The sequence below is a fragment of the Diabrotica virgifera genome, chromosome 4, assembly GCF_917563875.1.
Source record: "Diabrotica virgifera virgifera chromosome 4, PGI_DIABVI_V3a".
NCBI lineage: Eukaryota > Metazoa > Arthropoda > Insecta > Coleoptera > Chrysomelidae > Diabrotica > Diabrotica virgifera.
Window position 1 is genome coordinate 174,224,379 of NC_065446.1, and position 21,967 is coordinate 174,246,345.

The following is a 21,967-nucleotide window of genomic DNA, read 5'->3' on the forward strand; positions in this document are numbered from 1 at the left end:
TTTTCGGTGCACACGTACAAAATATAATTAGTTGCAGAATTGCTAACAAAGATGTGGTTAGTAATTTACAATTTCATTTTGCACCTCTTGGTGTGATTATATAAGAAATACAATATATTATTATTCGTATTGAAAATTATACAATTTAAATTTATGGGTAAAAAAATGTTGTTATTAACTATTTCATTATAGAATTTATCAGTGCTTGCACTATTTAATGAACACCCGAGTATAATATGAGTTAAGTGTCCCAGTTCACCACATAAACATGAAGAATCATCAATTAAACCAATTTTAAATTTATAAGTTGGTGACATTGCATGATTTGCTCTTATTCGGTTAATGGTAATAATAAAGTTTCTGTTGTTTTGGTTGTGGAACCATCTTAGCCTCGGGATCTGGACTTGACATGATTTGTAATTTAGTCCTGTTTGTTTGCTGTTATACAATTCTTGCCATTTGGTTTTGAGCTGAATTTTAAGTATGGAATTCAAATCGGTATAAGGAATACGCTGATTAATACACTCTCTGTCTAAGTCTGACGCAGCCTTTGCAAACTTATCGGCAATTTCATTTCCTTGAATACCCGAATGTCCTTTTATCCAAACTATTATCACCTTTCGTTGTGAGCTACGTATTTCGTAATTGGTCTGTAATATTTCTACTTCTAGATGATTTAAGTTCTTCGACGCACCTATATTCTTTAGTCTCTCCACGACACTTTTGCTATCTGTAAATATAATACTTTTCGATCTATCAGTCCTAAGTATATACTTTAGAGCTTCACTTATTGCAAACATTTCTGCTGTATATATCGTTGCCTCATCTGGTAATCTGATCTCTTCGTGATATTTTGTGGTGTGATCGTAAAAAGTGGCGCCTGTACGAATTTGTTTTGATCCATCGGTGTAAATCTGGTTGTAGTCGGGCCATCGTTGATTAACCGTTTCGAGAAAGTGGTGTTTGTCGATCTGAAATGTCTTGATTTGTTTAGAAAACAGAATATGTGGACGTTCTGAAAATATTGGTTGGATTTTTGATGTGTATAGTGACAACCTGTATTGAGAAAGAGTGGTGTAACTTTCACAGATAAGTGGAGTTTTCTTTTTTAGCCAATACGACTGAGTGAGTACTGAAACTGAAAGTTCATGGATAAGTATTATATAACTTGCGGATTTGGAAAATGCTTTCGTGATGAACTTGTTACTAATTAGTTGCCTTCTCAGTTGTAATGGTGGTTCTACGGCTTCTGCTTCCATAATATTTATTGGAGTTGACTTGAGATATCCAAGACATATTCTCAAGCTTTTGTTTTTTTGGTTTTCTATTTTATCTAAATGCGTTTGTGCCGCTGATCCATACAAATGGCTACCATAATCCAGGATTGATCTTATCATAGTTCTATAAAACAACAAGGCAATATTTGGGTCAGCTCCCCATTTGGTATAACAGAAAGCTCTCAGTATGTTAATAGCATTCTCAGACTTTTTAGTTATTTGATGTATACAGTCTTTCCATAGCAGTTTCCGATCTAGATATAATCCTAAGTATTTCACTACATTTTTTATTTGGAAATTATAAGGTCCCAGTTTTACATGATCCTGCTCAATGTTTCGTTTTCGGCTAAATACACACACCTCTGTTTTTTGTTCAGAGAGTGTAAAATTATTTTCATTCAGCCACTCATTAAAGATGTCATAGGTTTTGTTCAGTTCATATTCACATGTTTCAAAGTTTTTCCTGGTACAATAAAAAACAATATCATCTACAAATTGTATTGTTCGTATATTTTTGAGTTTAACACTGGCATCCATTGTATATAATATAAACAAAAGTGGACTTAAAATGCTGCCTTGGGGGAGTCCAAGGTTCGTGATTCTAGGTTTGGTGATTTCTTGATTTATTTTTAAATGAATTTTTCTGTTGGTGTACAGGGAAGTTATAAAGTTCGCTAATTGTTTATGAAATCCAATTGAAATCAGTTTGTTCGTTAGAACATTTACGTTAACGTTATCAAATGCTCCTGTAATATCGTTGAAACCTGCCATAGTCATAAAGTTACTAGAAAATCCAGCTAAAGTGTCTGTTACTATTACTGTTAATGCCTCCAATGCTGACCTAGATTTTCTGAAACCATATTGTGTGTCAGGCAGAATATGTTCTTTCTCTAACCATTGCTCAAGACGATTTTTGATAAGCCTCTCAAAGGTTTTCATTACACATGAAGCTAATGATATGGGTCTATAAGAAGTTGGAATGGAATCCGGTTTATCATATTTTTTTATTGGGATGATAATATACTCCTTCCAGCTTTCAGGGGTTGTTGTTTGTCCTGTCCATATTGCATTATATATACTTAAAAGATATTTTTTCTGATTCATTGGCAAATTATAAAGCATGGAATATGAAATATTGTCTATACCAGGAGAGCTATTGTTGGTATGTTTCATACATCGTTCCAGTTCCCACATAAAAAAACTATCGCTTAGATTGGTCATGTTCCTTGGTACTGACGAAATTTGGGGATCATATGCAACTTGGTTGGTTGGTACCCATGGCGGTGAAATTTTGATGTGAAATTCTTCTATCCAATTCGCATTTGGGTCTATTGGTAGTCTATTTTGGACTTTCCGATTTTTATATGAGTTTACCTTTTTACAAATTTGTGAAATTGGTGTATGATGGTTTAAACTTTCACAGTACTCAATCCATTTTTGCCTTTTTGTGAGTTTGAAAGTGCGTTTGGCAAAAGCGTCCATTTTTTTGAATTCTATTAAATTTTCACGATTTGGAGTTCTCTTATATTTGATGAAAGCTATTTTTCTTTGATGAGCAGCGTTGTTACAAGTTTCGTTCCACCAAGGCTTCGGACAGTGATTACGGTGCTTAGTCTGACTAGAGACTTTTCTTGGGATGGAGATTTCTGCAGCTTCATTAATCATAGAAAGGAATTCATCATAATTTTGAGCTATATCTCTGGATTCAAGAATAGCTACATATAGATTCCAGTTTGCATTTTTTAACTGCCATCTGTTGTGCTCCGAGGATACAGCTACTTGATGATCATCTTCCACATCGAGTGTAATTAATATGGGTAGGTGATTTGATCCATGTGGGTCCTCAATTGTGGTCCATGTAAAAAATTGTACAATATCGTGAGAGCATAGAGTTAAGTCGATTGCGCTTTTACAACTTAAAGGAACTAATGTTGGAGATCCGCTGTTTAGATAAACAAGGTTACATTGATTTATTGCATCAGATAAAATATTCCCATATGTGTCATTAAAATCGCAACCCCAAGAAACATGGTGGGCATTAAAATCACCTGCTATTACAAAAGGTTTTGGTACATTATCAAAAAATTCAGTCCACTCTTGCAGCGCTATCTTCTTTCTTGGCTCAATATATAATGAAACTATATGAATTGTTTTTTTATTAGGTAAAAGCTTAAGAGCAATGCATTTATGAGAAAAATTGACTTTAGTATTTATTATTATTTCTTTATATAAAATGTTTGCTTTAATTAATATTGCTACCCCTCCAAATCCGTCTGGGCGATCCTGACGACTAACATTGTAATTTTTAAAGTTATAATACTTTCCTTGTTTGAACCAAGTTTCAGATAACACTGCAAGAGCAGCATCATACTCGTGAAGAAGGAATTCCAAGTTCTCTTTATTTGAAACTGCTGATCGGCAGTTCCATTGAATTATATTTATTTTTTGTATTGTATCTGCGAATTTAATGTGTTTTCTGATGAGTCTATATTTAATTGTTTACTAATTATATATTCTAGTTCCGTTTTTGAAATATCATAATTATTGGTTCTCCTAATTGTTGAGATAATGTTTGCCACTAATTCTAAAATAATTTTGACATTTTCTGAGCCTAACCCTGAATGATGAGTTGAAAAATCTGAGGTGTTTAAATTCTTAACGTAACTGTTATTGGTTAAAATATTAGAATCTGGCCCTAGAGTCCTAGGTTGGGAAACAATATCTCGATGTGCTATTTCTATGGGGTCTGGGCTATTTGGCCTCAGCCTTTTAACTGGTTTGTGAAACGTACCAGTTGATTGTTTATGATGAACTTTACTGTATGTTTGTGTGTGGTGTGAAGGGCTTTCTCCGAAGATGTTATAGTTTGGAGGAGGTCGAGTTGAACATGAGGGTAGAAGCTCAAAACGGGTTGGAGGTGGGATGGACATATTTTGAAAGGTCATGTTTTTATTTGGGATGTTGCTAGTGTTATTTGAACGATTTGCAGTAATAGAAGCGTAGGTGTTTCTAGGGATTTGTTTATTAGCATCATGATAATTTAAATTTGTTGATGACATAGTTTCTTTGATTAATTTTTGTCGGTGAAACTCCGGGCAATCTTTCAAATTAATAGTGAAATGATCTCCCATGCAACTAAAACATTTTGGTGATATTTCTTCTTCCGTACACTCTTTTGAATTATGATCCTTATTGCATTTGAAACAGCGGGGATGAGACTTACAGTGCCCCCCCAGGTGCCCGTAACGCAAACAATTGAAGCAAAGCAATACTTTTTGTTTGTATGTCTCTACCTCTTTAATAACTTTATTGATAATTACATATTTGGGTAATATTTGTGTTTTGAAACTGACAACACACGATTTGGTTGGCACAAATTCTGTCATTTCATCTTTTGTAACCTTACGATTTATTCTCTTAACATTTAAAACCTCGAAAGGCAGATGATTATCATAAGATTTAATTTTATTTTTGAGATACTCTTCAGAAAATTCCGTCGCAATATCTCTTATTACTCCTTGCCTGACAATAATAAATTTAGGAACATAAATATCTAAATTGTTGTCGATAAATACTTTAGCGTTTTTGTTACTGACAAGATAATTAGCATTTTTTGGGTCCTTCATTTTTATTCGAATTCTATTGCGACCTATGGTATCTATACTTAAAATTTTATTGTCAAGTTCAGGAAAATTTGATAAAATTAAATCCCCGACTTTTAATGAATTTAGCCTACCCGAAAAGTTCGTTTGATTATTTTCAACATATAAATGGTAAGGTCCTTGATCGTTTGATTCATACTTAAATACCTGTTTCTCCCTTTGGGGTTGTAATTGGGAGGTGTTTCCGTCTTTCAAAGGATTAGTTTGCTCGATATTTGAAGAAATTGGTGTACTTACGTTTTGATTTCCCTGTGTATTGAATATACCTGAATCCGTAACTTGCATATTAATATCTTGCGGTTCTGTAGAATCGATTGGAGGATGAGTGGGGGGGTCTTTCCCCCCCCCGAATTGACACTCATTGTGTGTCCCTACACTACCACTATTTCAGTTTGTTTTTTATAGAAATAATTTAACAAGTTTTAATACAAATCTGTTGACTATTAAGCACTCGATATCACCGGCCGATGTAAATAGATACGTGTGGTTCTCTCGAAGATCCGTACGAAACTGACTTTTAGTTCATTGAAGCCTTCTTTGAGTTTTCCCTTTTTTATAATAAGAATATTAATCTTTACATTATTTGCATTTATAGATCACCTGACTCTACCGTGGAACTATTTTTTCAGAACCTGCTGAATTTGTTAGATAACCTGCCTCATAAAAGCAGAAAAATTCTATGCGGGGACTTCAACATTAATGATGCTGCTGCTGCTTGTGCTACCCAACTGTCCTTGGCCGTCATATTTTAATCGTATGGTCTCTCAATGCACGTTAATTGTCCTACAAGGATTACAAAAACTACATCTACCATAATCGATTATATTGTCTCAGATTTCTCACCCCTTGATGTCTGCTCTACAGTTATTAATGCAGGACTATCTGACCATGAAACAGTGTATACGAAGTTTAACATCTTCAGCAAACCCTCCTTGAAAACTCGACGTTTAGGTAGGATTTTTTCCGCCCAGAATTTTCGTAAATTCCAAAATTTATGCTTAATTTCTGAGTGGCATTTTCTTCTATGGACGTGGAAGATAATTTCAGTGTTTCTCTAGATAAGCTTCTCTATGTCTTCAATAAAGCATTTACTTTAATTAATATTAAGCCAAAAGATCGGAAACCCTGGATAACGAAAGGTTTCGCATATCAGCTAAGAATATGTGTTCACTACTATACATCAAAAACTGTTTCTGTCCAACTGTTTCTATACTACCAACGTTTCTGTCACTGAATACATCACGAAATACAGGGCAACGTATCTAAAATTTATCAAATCAGCTAAAAAAGCCTACTATCAAAATCGTCTGGGAAGCTCTAATAGTGTTGCAAAAGAAACTTGGTCCATAATAAACGATCTTCGAAATAAAACTCACACAGCTCAATAATTTTCAACTATTTCCCTAATTCAAGAAAGGTCTCGAATTCATTCTTAATAAGACCAGTCGATAACTCTGAACTGATACAAATAGTCAATAGTATCAAAATCAACTCATCCTGTAGTACTGATGGTATGCAGCTATTATTATTCCTCTTCATAAGGTTGGTGAAAAATCTAATGCTTGCAACTATAGACCTATGGCCTTACTACCGGTATTCTCCAAAATTATTGAGAGACTCATAAAAACTCGACTTATGTCCTTTCTCTTTGAATACAACATTTTATCACAAAATCAGTTCGGCTTTTTAACTAATAAATGTACCACTGATGCCATGTTTTCTGTACTACATGAGGTTTACCAAGCACTAAACAATAATCTTTATAATGCCACTGTTTTCTGTGCCTATGCTAAAGCTTTTGATTGTGTAAATCACGACATTTTGATAAACAAACTAAATTTCTACGGAATTTGAGGTATTTCTTTGAATTGGTTCCAATCTTACTTGGATAATAGGAAACAACTGGTTAGAGCAAATGGTACTCACTCTAGGCTCAAAAAATTTTCTTTATCTCTATAAGTGACAACACTGAATTAAAAATCGATAGAAAAACTTTTCTTTTTGCTGATGATACCAGTATCAATTGGAGCAACTCAACTATTGCAACCCTTCATGCACGTATAACTTCAGATCTACTTACGATAAAGACCTGCTCTGACTCTAATTTACTCTCTTTTAACGTGGATAAGACAGTAGCATTATCCTATAAAGGAGCGCTTTAACCCTTGCTACTAAATAACAGCCAGATCATTACCGTTGATTCTCTAAAATTTCTTGGTATGTTTTTAGGCAGCAACCTCAAATGGTCCCTTCATATCGATTCGTTAAGTAAGAAACTCGCCCCAGCTTGCTATGCAATAAGATCTGTATTTAGGGAAAACAGTTTAGCATCTTCTAAAATAACATACCTTTTGTTGTTCGAGTCTCATCTTCGATATGGTCTTCCTTTTTGGGGTTCTAGTACAGCTGCTCAATCTGATAGTATTTTTAAATTGCAAAAAAGAGCAATAAGATATTAGAAATTATTAGGCCTCAGAAGAACTACACCTTGCAGGAGTTACTTCAGAGATAACGGAATTTTAACACTTCCATCTTTATATATTTTAGAAACGGTTTGCTTCGTAAACACCTTCATGGCTTCCCAACAAGGCCTAATCATATTTACTCCACCAGAAATTCATTGGATATTTATTTCCCGATCCCGTCCACTGAGTTATTAAAAAAAATTTATATTATATTCCGCAAAAAACTATACAACCATCTCCCTTTAGAACTGAAATTTTCAACATCTTTCCCAAAGTTCTGTAAAATGAGAAAAGCCTATCTATCTAAAATACCATATTATTCAATAGAAGAATTTCTTAATAAATAACTAAAAACATTGGGTTTCGTATGCAGCAGCTTAAACTTATTAGTTCCTAATGTTGTATTTTATTTATTGTATGTTAAATTTGTAATTTGCAATTTATATTAAATTTTGCAATAAATTGTTTTTGTTTTTGCTTTACTTTAATTATCTTATATACGGTATATTGACGATTTGTCTAATTTTTGGTAAATTGTTTTTGTTATTTGTTATTGTTATTTTTGACTATATGTAAGCAAGCTTTGTCCATAAAATTATAAAAATTTTCAGTGACAATATAGTATATTAAGTATGGAGAACGGTAAGGGTTTTATACCGATCGAAGACAATTGTTTGGAGGAGGAGCGGAGCGACGACTCCAATTATTGTCTGAGATCGGTTACCCTTAACGTTCGACATGCTTATAACCTTTTCTGCACGATTGATACCATTATAAATTATAAAATTAAACATTTTCGTCATATTGACTAGTTTCATTCATTTTATCAAGATAGATACTTTGGTTGTTAGGTAGTAACTAGGGTGCATAACAACAATGGAGAATTGAGTTTTTATTTAGTTGTCAATAATTTTAAGTACAATTTTGATTATTATAAATTAAAATATGTCCTCGGATTAAAGCGTCATGGAGGTTGGCGTTCATCGACAGTGGCAGAAAGCTATGTAGAAGATTCTCTTCAAAATAAAATAGATTTTGCCGAAAAAATATTGTGCAATACTAGTAATACTACTAATGTATGCGATTCTGCAGGAGTTTCTGTTAGAAGTGAAACCACAGCCCAAACAAATGGGATTTCATTAAATAATTTAACAAATTGTACCATAAGTTTCAATATTAATAAATAATTCGTTAGTTTTCTTTATTCTTTCAAAAAATAAATTAAAATTAAAAGATTTTTTAACTCGACGGTAAGTGAATTACTTACCGTCGAGTCAGAGTACTTACCGTCGAGTTGGATTACTTACCGTCGAGTTGCTAGTAAATGTCACCTACTGACGTAAAATATGTCACGGTAAACAGTCAAAAATGATCAATCGTGCAAAAAAGCATATTTCTATTCTATTCAAGTACGTGTCCAAGTTTTAATTTATCTATTTCCCTTTAATTTTTAAATTTCGTGTGATTTATATTTACCCATAATTTACAATTTTTATATTTTAACTCACCAAAGACACGCATCGTCTTGATGAAGAAATCTTCATCAGTGAATGTTGAAACAAAACATTTATACTCTCCGGCAATTTCGTCTGTTGGATTAAAAATTTTCATCGCTCGATACACACTTTTAGGATCATCGGTTGCCGCATACTCCAAATCGACTCTATCTTTTAATTTTCCGAAGCTTTGTGGTAGTTGAGGGGGAATCCATTGATAGACCAGATCATCGTTCAAGTACCATTTGACAACTAATTCTGTATCGTCAGGTCTTAGAGAATAGTTGCAATCCATGATGACAGAAACATTCGAATCATTTTTTACAGCTACAGGTACATTAACGTAGTTAATTTGGACACAAAATGCTATATCCAAACCTAGAATATAAAATAAAAATAAATTAGAAAATAAATGCGTAAATATGTAATTCGAAAATCAGAAATAAAGTCATTACGATGGCCTTCATCAGTCCCACGTTAAATCGCAGTTTCTTCTTTAAATTTTTCCTAGTGGTATGTTCAGCATAAAATTGTTTTTTATATTATATTTCAACTCCAAACCCAACGAAAATTATGATGAAGAACAGAAATGGGCAGAACCATTCTAAACGGAAGAAAGAATAACGGTGGCATCATTTAGAGCAGCGGTTCTGACAGGAGCGTCATTTGAAATTTTGATAGGGGGGGCAAGCATTATATATACAATACATTTATATGCAAACATAATACAAAATTGATCTATTTTTTGTAAATTTCAGTAATTTTCAGGGTCAGGGGGGGCAAATGCCCCCCTGCCCCCTATCAAATGACGCCCCTGGGTTCTGATGGTATAAGTACCTGTGGTACATATACCACTGATGGTGCATATCATTAATTATTGTCGTGGTACGCAAAACGAAAAAACACAAAAAACCGCCAAAATCAGCACCGCAATAGTAGGTAACAAAAACGCTGGACGGAAGGGCCGCCCGAGAACTTTATCGTACCGATCTATTATCATTATCGTACTAGATAATACTGGCATTCTATAAAAATAACAAAGTTACTCGTTATTTTGATATTTTAGAAACACCTTGTATACCTGAAAATATTTTATGGTTCTATGCATGATTAATTCCTGCATTTGAGAAAATGTTCGATGCCACATTTCGGGGACACACTATAGATTATTGCATAAATTAATAGAATATTAGTCATACTTTCATTTCAAATTAGTTCATTTTTCTGAGAAATTAATAGTTTACAATATTTGCATTTTACTGCATGGATTTTAATGAAATTTTGGGAGTAGCATAATCTCCTAATTCAAAGTCTATCCTATATATATATATATATATATATATATATATATATATATATATATATATATATATATATATATATATATATATATATATATATATATATATATATATATATATATATATATATATATGTTACACTTGAAGTTTCCGCGGGAGCTATATGTGCTTTCTGTTGTTTTCCGGGTTTGACTCCGCGTTGAATAATTTTGTTTTTGAGAAAAACCATTATTTTGACGACGTTTCGGCAAGATCTCACTTGCCATTGTCAAGTCAGGTAGTTCCGCTTCTCGCTACTGCTGGAAGTAGACTGAATTTTTATTCACGATACCGTAACTTATATAGTTGATCCTGATGCATTTGCTTGACCTGCGCGTCTCTTGGATCTTGTGATTGGTCCAGTATATGTTGGGGGGTCTGGAAGGGTGACACGCGTAGATGTCGCTGCTTGATTTATTTTAATCTTTTTCTTCAATACCGTTTTCCATGCTGTAGGAAGCCGTTGCGCATCATCTCTTTGGGTCCCAACGGTCTAAACCAAAGAGATGATGCGCAACGGCTTCCTACAGCATGGAAAACGGTATTGAAGAAAAAGACCAAAATAAATCAAGCAGCGACATCTACGCGTGTCACCCTTCCAGACCCCCCAACATATACTGGACCAATCACAAGATCCAAGAGACGCGCAGGTCAAGCAAATGCATCAGGATCAACTATATAAGTTACGGTATCGTGAATAAAAATTCAGTCTACTTCCAGCAGCAGCGAGAAGCGGAACTACCTGACTTGACAATGGCAAGTGAGATTTTGCCGAAACGTCGTCAAAATAATGGTTTTTCTCAAAACCAAAATTATTCAACGCGGAGTCAAACCCGGAAAACAACAGAAAGCATATATATATATATATATATATATATATATATATATATATATATATATATATATATATATATATATATGTATATGTATATATACTATATACTATGGAGCTTTTATCATGGGGGCGGTAACCACCACTTCTCGTGGATAGAACATTTTTATTTTCGAATTGCATGGAGCAAAAGGAAGAATTTTAAAAAAATTTAAAAATGCGCTCTATAATTTGTTTTTATTTTTTTCAAAAACCTTTCATTTTAAACCCGTCAAACTTTTTGAAAGTAGAAATAACACTATATTAAGAGGTATTGCAAAAGAAAAACAATGCATTTAAATTCTGGTGGATGAGGGGTTGAATGTATATGTAACAGTTCAAGTGGATTCTCAGTTAGAGTTGACTCCAACTAGTTGGAGTCAACTCCAACTGAAACGAGCAGTAAAAGTAGATTTTAAAAATTTAAATCAACTTTTACTAGTTGGAGTTGACTCTTCCTGGATCGATTCAGTAAATGTTGATTATACGAGAATCTCAAGTGCATTTTTAATGAGTGTACGTTTCTTTGTTTTGACCGTTTCAACTACTTATTAGTATAGTCTGTAACGTCGCCCCCGTTAGGTAAATTATTCTGATTCGATTTTTTGCACAAACTTACTCAAAGAAATACATCCGTATAACAATCCCTATAACAAATACACAGGGTATCACGCGGTACCGCGGTCGAAAAATTGTTTAACCAATTTCAGTAAAGTCAGTCAGTAAAGTGACACTTTATCGAACGAGTCTGATATTACGAGCAGAGGAACAGACTTGTTCGATAAAGAGTATTGAGGTGGTGCGTACAAAATTGTATCGTCAATCATAAAAAACATTAACACTTACTTACAACTTTGAGGAAATTTTTTTAATTTTAGACGAAATAAAAAATTTGTATGACAGTCATCACAGATGACTTTTGCATGATGTCCGGTTTTGATGTTTAATCGATAGTTTTATCAATATTGTATACCTACCTAATTACTAAATCTGTAAAGTTTTGATTTATTTTGTATGAATATAATGCGAAACACTACACAATTTTACTTTTTGACATACATTTTATCAATAATAAGATAAATTTTGTACAATATTTTTAATAATTAAAGTAAAGAAAATTTAATTTCACTCAAATAAATAATCGATTGCTGCCATTGACCACTTACATTCAATCTCGGTTAATTTGATTAATTATCGCGGCAGGTAAAGTAACATTCTTCTTTCACTACAACAAAGTGTTACTTTACTGTCGAAAATGAGGGCAAATGAGTACAATAATGAATGATTTTAGTGACGTTTGGCGTTTAAACAAATTCGCCAAAATACACACACCGGCCAAATTAGCCGAACACCTTAAAAATGGGACATGTTTGATGTCTCGAGTTTCCTAAACCACTGATTAGATTTGGATGATTCTTTTAGTATGTTATAGCCTTATTATTTAAGAATATCGTTGTAATAATATTATTGCTAGACAGGTAAATATCATTTTATACCGGGTGTACAAATCATGCTGTGTTTTTTCTTAAAGTTTAGAACACCCTGTGGAATATTCTAGCACATGCAAAATATTAAAATTAACACTCGATTTTAGATTTAGGCTTTCTTAACATTTTTCTTTTTGATTCATTTACTTATGTGTGACAATAAAAAAGTTATGTGCGTTAACAACTATCCATGTTTTTCATCAATAAATCCTCATAGTAGGGGAGGAAAGTATACTAAATTTGCAGTTACTCGAGCTTTATGGGAACCTATTGGATTGTGAAGAGTATGTGCTAAAATCAGAAAAAGGTTAAGTTAAATTTTCCATAAAGTGGGGACTTTTCATTTTTTAATTTAATTTTCCATTTGAAACAATCATTTTTTTCCGATTATAGCGCTATCTATCCATAATTAGAAAAAATGTGTCGAATAAAAGTTGCTTATTTTTACGTGAAGAATCCAAATCTGCAATAAAAATTGGGGGCTCCTATTTGGGATTTTAAATTAAATCCCCCACCCCACCTCCGTGGGGGTTCGTGACACCCCACGGAGAGGGGAGGGGGTAAATTAAAGATTTTAAATATGAACAATGCGATATTTCTCGAAATGAACATCAGACCGTAAAACTGCAAAATACACCTATTCAATATTTTTCAAAAATCTACCGAATGGCACCAAACACGATCCCGACGGAGGTGGGCTGGGGGGTTACTTTAAAATCTTAAATAGGAGACATCTGTACAAACTACAAATTTAGAATACTTTCCTCCCCTACTATGAGGATTTATTGATAAAAAACATGGCTAGTTGTTAAAGCACATAACTTTTTTATTTTCCAACATAAGCAAATGAATCAAAAAAGAAAATGTTAAGAAAGCCTACAATCGAGTTTTAATTTTAAAATATTATATGTACTAGAATATTCCACAGGGTGTTCCGAACTTTAAGAAAAAAAGACAGTATGATTGTAACACCCGGTATAAAATGACATGTACCTGTCTAGCAACAATATTATTACACCGATATTCTTAACTAATAAGGCTATAACTTACTAAAAGAATCACTTAAATCGGACAACAGGTTTAGGAAATTCGAGACATCAAACATGTCCCATTTTTAAGGTGTTCGGCTAATTTTGCCGGTGTGTGTAATTTTTTCACTTCGTACAAATTTTTTTTAGATCCGTTGGGCCTTTTTTTCTCTAAAATTGACTGTTGTCGAGTTATTAGCTACTTAAAATTTGAAAAACGCCAAAATAACCATTTTCGAGGTTAAATAACTCGGTTAAAGATAATTATTGTGAAAGTCGAGCGAGCGGCCGTGGAGTAACGGCATAATCGCTGGCCTCATAAGCCAGTGCACGTGGGTTCGAGCCCTGCTAAAGACAAACCATTTTCATTTCCAATAATGACACGAGCCGTCTCACCGTGCCTCGGAGAGCACGTTAAGCCGTCGGTCCCCCTGGGCTAGTGTACATCGACACTAGTTACTTGAAACAGGGTTAAAGATGTAATTGGCGCCGGAACTGTCCGAAAGGCAAAAATGCCATACGATTTTATATATTATGAAAGTCAGAAACTAAAAAAAATCAAAGATTAAAGCTACCTCTATAAGATCCTGAAGAAATTTTTGTCATTATTTCATTAATAAGATATTATTTTTAATTATCAACAATGAGCGCTAACCGTGTATTGAGGGCGGCCGTCAATGTGAGTGCGAGTGAGATTCGCCATTGGACGGCTGGAATGGTGCATCTCTTTAGCACTCACCATTGACGGCCGCCTAATACGCACTTAGCGCTCATTGTTAATAATTAAAGATAAAGCTTAGTAATAAAATAGTGACAAAAATTTCTGCTGGATCTTGTAGAGGTGGCTATAAACTTTGATTTGGTGACTTTCTGACTTTCATAATAATGAATTTTAACCGAGTTATTAAGCCTTGAAAATAGCTATTTTCGCATTTTTCAAATTTTAAATCGCGTATAACTCGATAACAATCAATTTTAGAGAAAAATCACAAAATACCTTTTTTTGCTCAGAATAACCCAAAGGGGAAAAATTATTTTTGTGAATTTGTCTAAAAAGAATTGTTTAAACAATTTATCGATCAAGGTACTGCCTGGCACCCAGTAGATTTGTTATAAGGACCTCTTTTTGAGTAAGTTTGTGCAAAAAATTCGAATCGGAGTAATTTACCTAACGGGGACGACGATACAGCCTAGACTAATTTGAACATATTCAGTAACATTTAATTTCTAGAATCGGCTGTTTGTGTGAATCAGAATCTACTTTTATTAAATGGAATTGGGAAGAGTATACTTTTCCTAGTTGGAGTTTACTTTTACTAGTAAATGTTGAATATAAATCTTCATTTTATATTTATAATCAACTTTTACTGAAACCAGCCGTTAGAGTTGACTCCAACTAGTTGGAGTCAACTCCAACTGGATAATCAACTTGAACTGTAACATATATACTTCTCATTTTTCCTTAAAGTACATTAGTCATATAATTTTTTGCACCATATCTCGCTTAGTTTGAATGTAACCGACATTTAACGGTGCTCGTTTTAAAGGCCTTTTCAAACACTACAAAAGCATGAGCACTTTGAGCATGCACCAAAAAACAAACTCTTTTACCTACCATATCTCTTTTTGTATTATATGTAAATAGAAAATTTACGAAGGAACGAATCTCTTTGTTATTTATAATCTAAAAAGAAAATTATATAGTGTTTTTAGTTTGATGCATAGTTTTTAAGGTATTCACAAAAAACCGTCCGAAATCGTGTCATTTTTAAATGAAAATGGCCAATTTTCAACTACGCATAACTCAAAAAGTACTGAGTTCTCAAAAAAAAGTAAAGATCAATTTTTACTTAAAAATAGGTTCTCTAGCCACTTCCATGCTTATTTTGACCAACAAATTTTCTACCCCCTTGAAGGGGTGGGAATTGCCCCAAGATAAAAGCTCCATAATATATAGGGTAGATTTTGTTTCTTGAGCTATTCCCTACTTATTGTGAAAATATCAAGTACATCGATGTAGTAGGATGGAATTCGGAGCCAAATACTCTCATTGACTGCCCTATAATAATGCTCTGCTATAATATTATGATCGTGTGAGAGAGGACACACACACAAGATTCTAGCAAAATTTCTATTTTCTGTAACTTTTCGAGTTTTTGAGTTACAGCAACTAGTTTTATGTCATTGGAAAGGTCATTTTGAATTCTTTCAAAATATGTAAAAATATACAGGGCGTATCTAAAAGATTAAGATTTTTTTTCATTTCCGGTTCAACCGGAAGCCATATTGTAGGTAAAATTTATTGTGATAATAGATTATAAAGTACTATATATGTCTGCCAAATTTCAAATTTTAGTTTCTATTACAGAGGAAGTTACGGGCACTCGAATATTTTTTTATAAAAAATTCATAACTCCCCTCCTATGAGGAGTTAAGAAATCTGACTAATGTTATTCAATTTACCGATAGGATATCAAAAACATTTCAAAAAATAAACAAATTCCTTGAAGCCATTTTTGAGAAAATCTAGTTCAAAGTTATGTCAAATTTTGACCCCTTAAATATAGGCAACCCATAACTTTTTCTGAGAAACGATAATATTCTTGTTGTATCCCCATCTTTAGGCTATATAAATATTTTTTCAAATTAAATTTATCTTAAACAAGTTTTTAGATTGGTAGGAAAATGTGTCGGGTGGGCGGTCAGCCATGCTGGCCGCTATTTTGCATTTGGAAATGTCAAATTCCGTATTTCTCTTTACCTATCGATGAGCTAACTTTAAGTTAAATTTCATTTGTTTCAGCCAAAATTTGCAAAAATGGGCCCCAAATAACCCCCCTATTTCGGCCCCTTTGAGAGATTTTTTTCAAAGTTTCTCGACAAAATTCTCTTAAACTTACTCATACCGAATTTCATAGAAATCGGTCCAGTAGTTTTTGCTGGGCGGTGGCGACATACGTACGTACGTACGTACGTACATACTTCCGACATGTTTTCTTATTTTCTTTTTAGACTCAGAGGCACTCAAAACGTCGAAAAAAAGTGAAATCTGAAAAATTTTTTTTGCACGATCCTATAACTTTATCTATTATACTCATACTTCGTATGTAGTACGATAAAGTAAAAAGGGAATTTTGATTTCCCTTCTCTTCCAAAACACGCTTTAAAATACTTGATATGGTCCTTTTCATGAGCATTTTTCAGTGCGTAACAAATGATAGGAAAAAGGGTAAGTCCGTGATAATACACATTTATGACATTTATTCTAACATGACATTTTAGTTAAATCTGACAATTGTCACATTTTATTTTCAATTTGGAATAAAAACAAATCAAATGTGTTTCTTGCATTTATAAAATGGTATTTTCTTTGATTTGTATAGTCTTATAAATTATACAGATTATATTTGTAATATTATTATCTAATTAAATTTTTTTTATTATGGCGCCATCTATCGACAACTAGAATAATCACCGAACTAGAATAATTACCGAAGTAATCACCGACGTGCCTTTTTTTCTGTCATATACAATTTAATGCGTTAGAAAGAAATCGAAAAACTGTGACGCACTGAAAGATGATCATGAGAAAAAGAATACCCTTTTCCCCGTGCGGGAATGGATTTTCCGCACTACTTAATATTAAGAACTTTTACAGAAACAAACTTAATGTAGAACCTGATTTTCGACTAAGTATATCTGAGTAACATCGGACCAGATATTAATAAGTTATAATAAGTTATTACTCTTGAATATACACTCACCGGCACAAAAAACGGGCGCCCCAAAAATCGGTCATTTTTAATGTCTTGTATTTCCTAAACCTGATGTCCGATTTAAGTAATTTTTTTAATATGTTATAGCCTTATTCTTTAGCAATATCGCTGTAATAATATTGTTGCTAGACAGGTACATTGTCATTGTATACAGGGTATACTAATCAAACTGTGTTTTTTTCTCAAATTTTGGAACACTCCGGAACATTTTGGAAAACCCAACTATAGCCTCAGGTTTTCTTAACATTCTGTTTTTTGATTCATTCGCTTATGTTGGATAATGAAAAAGTTAGGCACTTTAACAACTACCCCTGTTTTTCGTCAATACAGAGTGTTTTTAAATAAGTACAGCAAACTGTAAGGGGTAATTCTGCATGATAAAATAATGACACTTTGCTCTATAAACGTATGCCTGCAAATGCTTCGTTTCCGAGATAGGGGGTGTTGAAATTGTTCTTACAATCTGACGATTTATTTATTGCTCTAAAACGGTTTGTGATATGCAAATGAAATTTGATAGATTTTAAGAGGTAGTTATTGTTCATTTTTTGGCATACAATTAAGAATTTTATATTCACCATTAGCGTGCATACGGGATATATCTAAAATGTCTATACCCTTATGCACGCCAATGGTGAATATAAAATTCTTAATTGTATGCATAAAAATGCGCAATAACTACCTCTTAAAAACTACCAAATTTCATTTGGATATCACAAACCGTTTTAGAGCAATAAATAAATCGTCAGTTTGTAAGAACAATTTCAACACCCCCTATCTCGGAAACGAACCATTTGCGGGCATATGTTTATAAAGCAAACTGTATTATTTTATCATGCATAATTACCCCTTAAAGTTTGCCGTACTTATTTAAAAAAACCCTGTATTGACGAAAAACAGGGGTAGTTGTTAAAGTGCCTAACTTTTTAATTATCCAACATAAGCGAATGAATCAAAAAGCAGAATGTTAAGAAAACCTGAGGCTATAGCTGGGTTTTAATTTTACTATTTTTTAAAAGCTAGAACATTCCACATGGTGTTCCAAAATTTGAGAAAAAAACACAGTTTGATTCATACACCCTGTATACAATGACAATGTAACTGTCTAGCAACAATATTATTACAGCGATATTGCTAAAGAATAAGGCTATAACATATTAAAAAAAATACTTAAATCGGACATCAGGTTTAGGAAATACAAGACATTAAAAATGACCCATTTTTTGGGGTGCCCGTTTTTTGTGCCGGTGAGTGTAGTTACTACTCTTGAATTTTTTATCCATTATTTAAAATTCCAGCATATAAATTAGAGTTGCTTAAATTACCTAGCTAGATAGGTACCTACGTCAGTTAGGTGGTACCAAAAATAATTTGGAGGTACATGGTACATGACTTAAAAAGATTGAGAACCACTGATTTAGAGAAATATCAACAGAGATAAAAGAGAATATAAATCCTAAGAAAGCTTCAGGATATGATCTTATAACAGGAGAACTGTTAATAAATCTACCAAGAAAAGCCATAGTTAAGCAGACACACCTAATAAATTCTGCTTTTAAATTAAGATATGTTCCCAGACTATGGACAGTAGCCGAAATTATCATGATCGACAAACCAGGTGATCCTCCAAATAAAGTGACATCCTATCGACCAATATCACTCTTTTCGGTGATGTCAAAACTATTTGAAAAACTTCTATTGAAAAGATTAAAACCAATAATAGAAAGAAAAAATCTTATGCCAAATCATCAATTTGGTTTCAGAAATAAATATTCCACTATAGATCAAGTTCACCGAATAACGAATATAGAAGAAAAAACGTTAGAAGGAAAGAAAATCTCCTCTACAATCTTGCTGGACGAAGCACAGGCGTTTGATAAAGTCTGACATGAGGGTTTAACTGTAAACTAAGAACGCTCATGCCGAAACAGTATTTGGAAATCCTAGAATCATACACTGCGAATATATGTAGATATTTCAGAGTAAAACAAGAAGTGTACACCGATTTAAGGGATATCAAAGTTGGCGTGCCACATGGGAGCGTATTAGGTCCGGTACTGTACCTATTATGTACGTGTGACATTTCAAAGCTAGAACAAAACACTATTGTCACAAGAAGCGAAGGATAAGTTCCAACTATCAGTAAATACAATACATACATGGACCAGAAAATAGTAAATAAAATTAAATGAGACTAAATCTGCACATATTAACTTTACAAATATAAAATAGAAAATTTCCCAGTTAAAATAAAAGATACCCAAGGTCATCACCCTAGACGCGAGGTTGCGCTGGAAAGTCCATGTTAGAAAGAAAACAGGGGACCTTGATATTAGATATAAGAAATTGTATTGGCTGATTGGAAGAAATTCCACATTATCCATTCACAATCAATTATCCATTTACAAGCAAGTATTGAAGCCGGTGTGGGTATATGGGTGCCAACTGCCAAATCTGGAGCTGTAGCAAAGCTAGTAACCTACACATTATCCTGAGATTTCAAAACAAAGTACCTACTGACGAATATTGTTGCTGCTCCTTGGTATATCCGTAACAGCAACTTCAACCAGGACCTGAGTATGAAATCTGTGACCGAAGTAATCCAGAGAACAGCAGCAAAGTCATGAGTAGAGCCTGCATAGTCATGTAAATGTCGAGGCAATCCAGCCTCTTGACAACAGTGAAGCAAAGAGAAGACTCATAAGGACAAACCAATTTGAGTTAGTGTAAATGTGTAACAGTTTAGTGTAAAAAGCCGAGCACAGTGCTGTAATGTTACCGCATGTTAGTTGATAGATTAAATAAAAGTAAAATAAGTAGTAAGTTGATAGATAAATACGTTAAGTAGAGGGGAACCGACTGCTGTGCCACCAGGATAAATTGTAATACATAATAAGAGTAATAGCAGGCAGATATTCAGTCCGGTACAGAAGAAGAATGACGTAACTGCAAATTTTGTCAATTCCTGTTTATTGCGTAAATAACTTCTAAAATACTATGTAAAGATGATGAACGAGAAAAGTTTAACAATGTGATGAGCCACTATTTGGACTGTGCAAGTTCGGAAAAGCGACACCTGGTTTCTACGCTCTGCACTTTTATTCGCACTTTTAATTATATTGGCCAATCATATGGTCCTGGTTACTGGATAATTATCAAGGCCATAGTCCAAAAAAATAATAAGAAGAAAAAATAAGATTTAGGTTATGTTATTAAAACGTAAATAATTGTATGTAGTAGATAAAATTAGTTATTAAAATGCAGTACTGCAAGCAAAATACAATTAATTAAATTTACCTTTATATAATAATTGCATATCATATCAATATTGTGGAGCAATATATAATTTTTCTTCTTAAATGACAATAGGTATGAAATGTACGTCAATTTGACAATTTCAATTGACAATATGAATTATTTAAGAAAGTTGCAATTTTTCTCCGCTATTCGCGCACGATCGTTTCGCGTAGTTCTTCCAAGTACTTGAACACCGCGAATAGGGTAGTTGCGACGTTATTGAAATACGCGCTATGTTAGACCTTGTTTCAGATGCATAATGACGCTGTAACGATATGATACCACGGCAAGCGATGAGCTGGTCTACCAGAGACGACCGTAGGAGTGTCCGTGTTGGCGCATTCCTTTTTCATAGCACCGCTGGGGGAAACCAAAGGAGTAGTGGCATCGAGTGCATAATTAAGACGAGCCAGGAAAATGAGAAAATCAGTTGCTGCTAATGTGTTAAATTAGCCATAGCTCGATTGGCAGAGATGCACCGTATGTGAGGTGGAACTGTGCCTAGGTGGACGCCACCGTAGTGACGTTCAGCCGTGCCGCATTGAAGTTGAAGTGAAATGCGGTGTCTCCGTGTCGGAATATATGGCTATGTTGATTTAACGTAGCGAGATCGTTATTGTATATATTGTATTGTTTATCGTATCATTTTAATATTATTATTATATTCGGATGACAGTAAGAAGTATAATATTGCTTTTCATTTGCAGAAGATAGAATTATATTTTATTTTATTTATTTTTAAACTGTATATAATTACCTTAAATATATTTACTTTATTTTTAACCTTTGTTTTACTGAGTTTGTCGTCCTGGAAGAGCTACCCGTTACAACGCAACTGTAGATAGGGTTAAAAATGGCGGGATTAAATTAAGATAATCCAATTCGAACCAATATCGATGAAAATAAAGGCCATCGTTGTCAAAAAACGCATGCCGATGCTCCTGGACGATTACTCTTCATTTAATTCCTATTTTAAATATTCAAAAATAGTTTTTTTCTCTTTTGAAGGATTTTGCATTTTGCGGTTGCATCATTCTTCTTCTGGGCCGGCGAATTTGTCTTCAAACAACTACTTGGGAATTTTCTATATGCTTATGGTTCAAAGTTTTGTAGTCGGGAGAAAGGTAAAAAATAGTTTGATAATAGCATAGGAATGTTAAAATCATAATAAATTGTATGAATAAAAAAATATATAGATAGAAAAGTAAGCCTAACGTTTTGTTTTTATTGTATCCCTACCAGCATTCGAGAATCTGGTCAAGTTTGGA

General features: G+C 33.5%; 1 protein-coding gene across 3 annotated transcripts in view; it reads right to left on the minus strand.

Annotated features, from left to right (window-relative positions):
* Positions 1-21,967, minus strand: part of LOC114330367 (uncharacterized) — a 249,884-nt gene that overhangs the window by 47,866 nt on the left and 180,051 nt on the right. For all 3 annotated transcript variants that reach the window (XM_050648541.1, XM_050648540.1, XM_050648542.1), the window contains exon 2: positions 8,913-9,278. In XM_050648541.1, the coding sequence (XP_050504498.1) occupies positions 8,913-9,278 (366 nt within the window). The remainder of the gene's footprint in view (positions 1-8,912; positions 9,279-21,967) is intronic.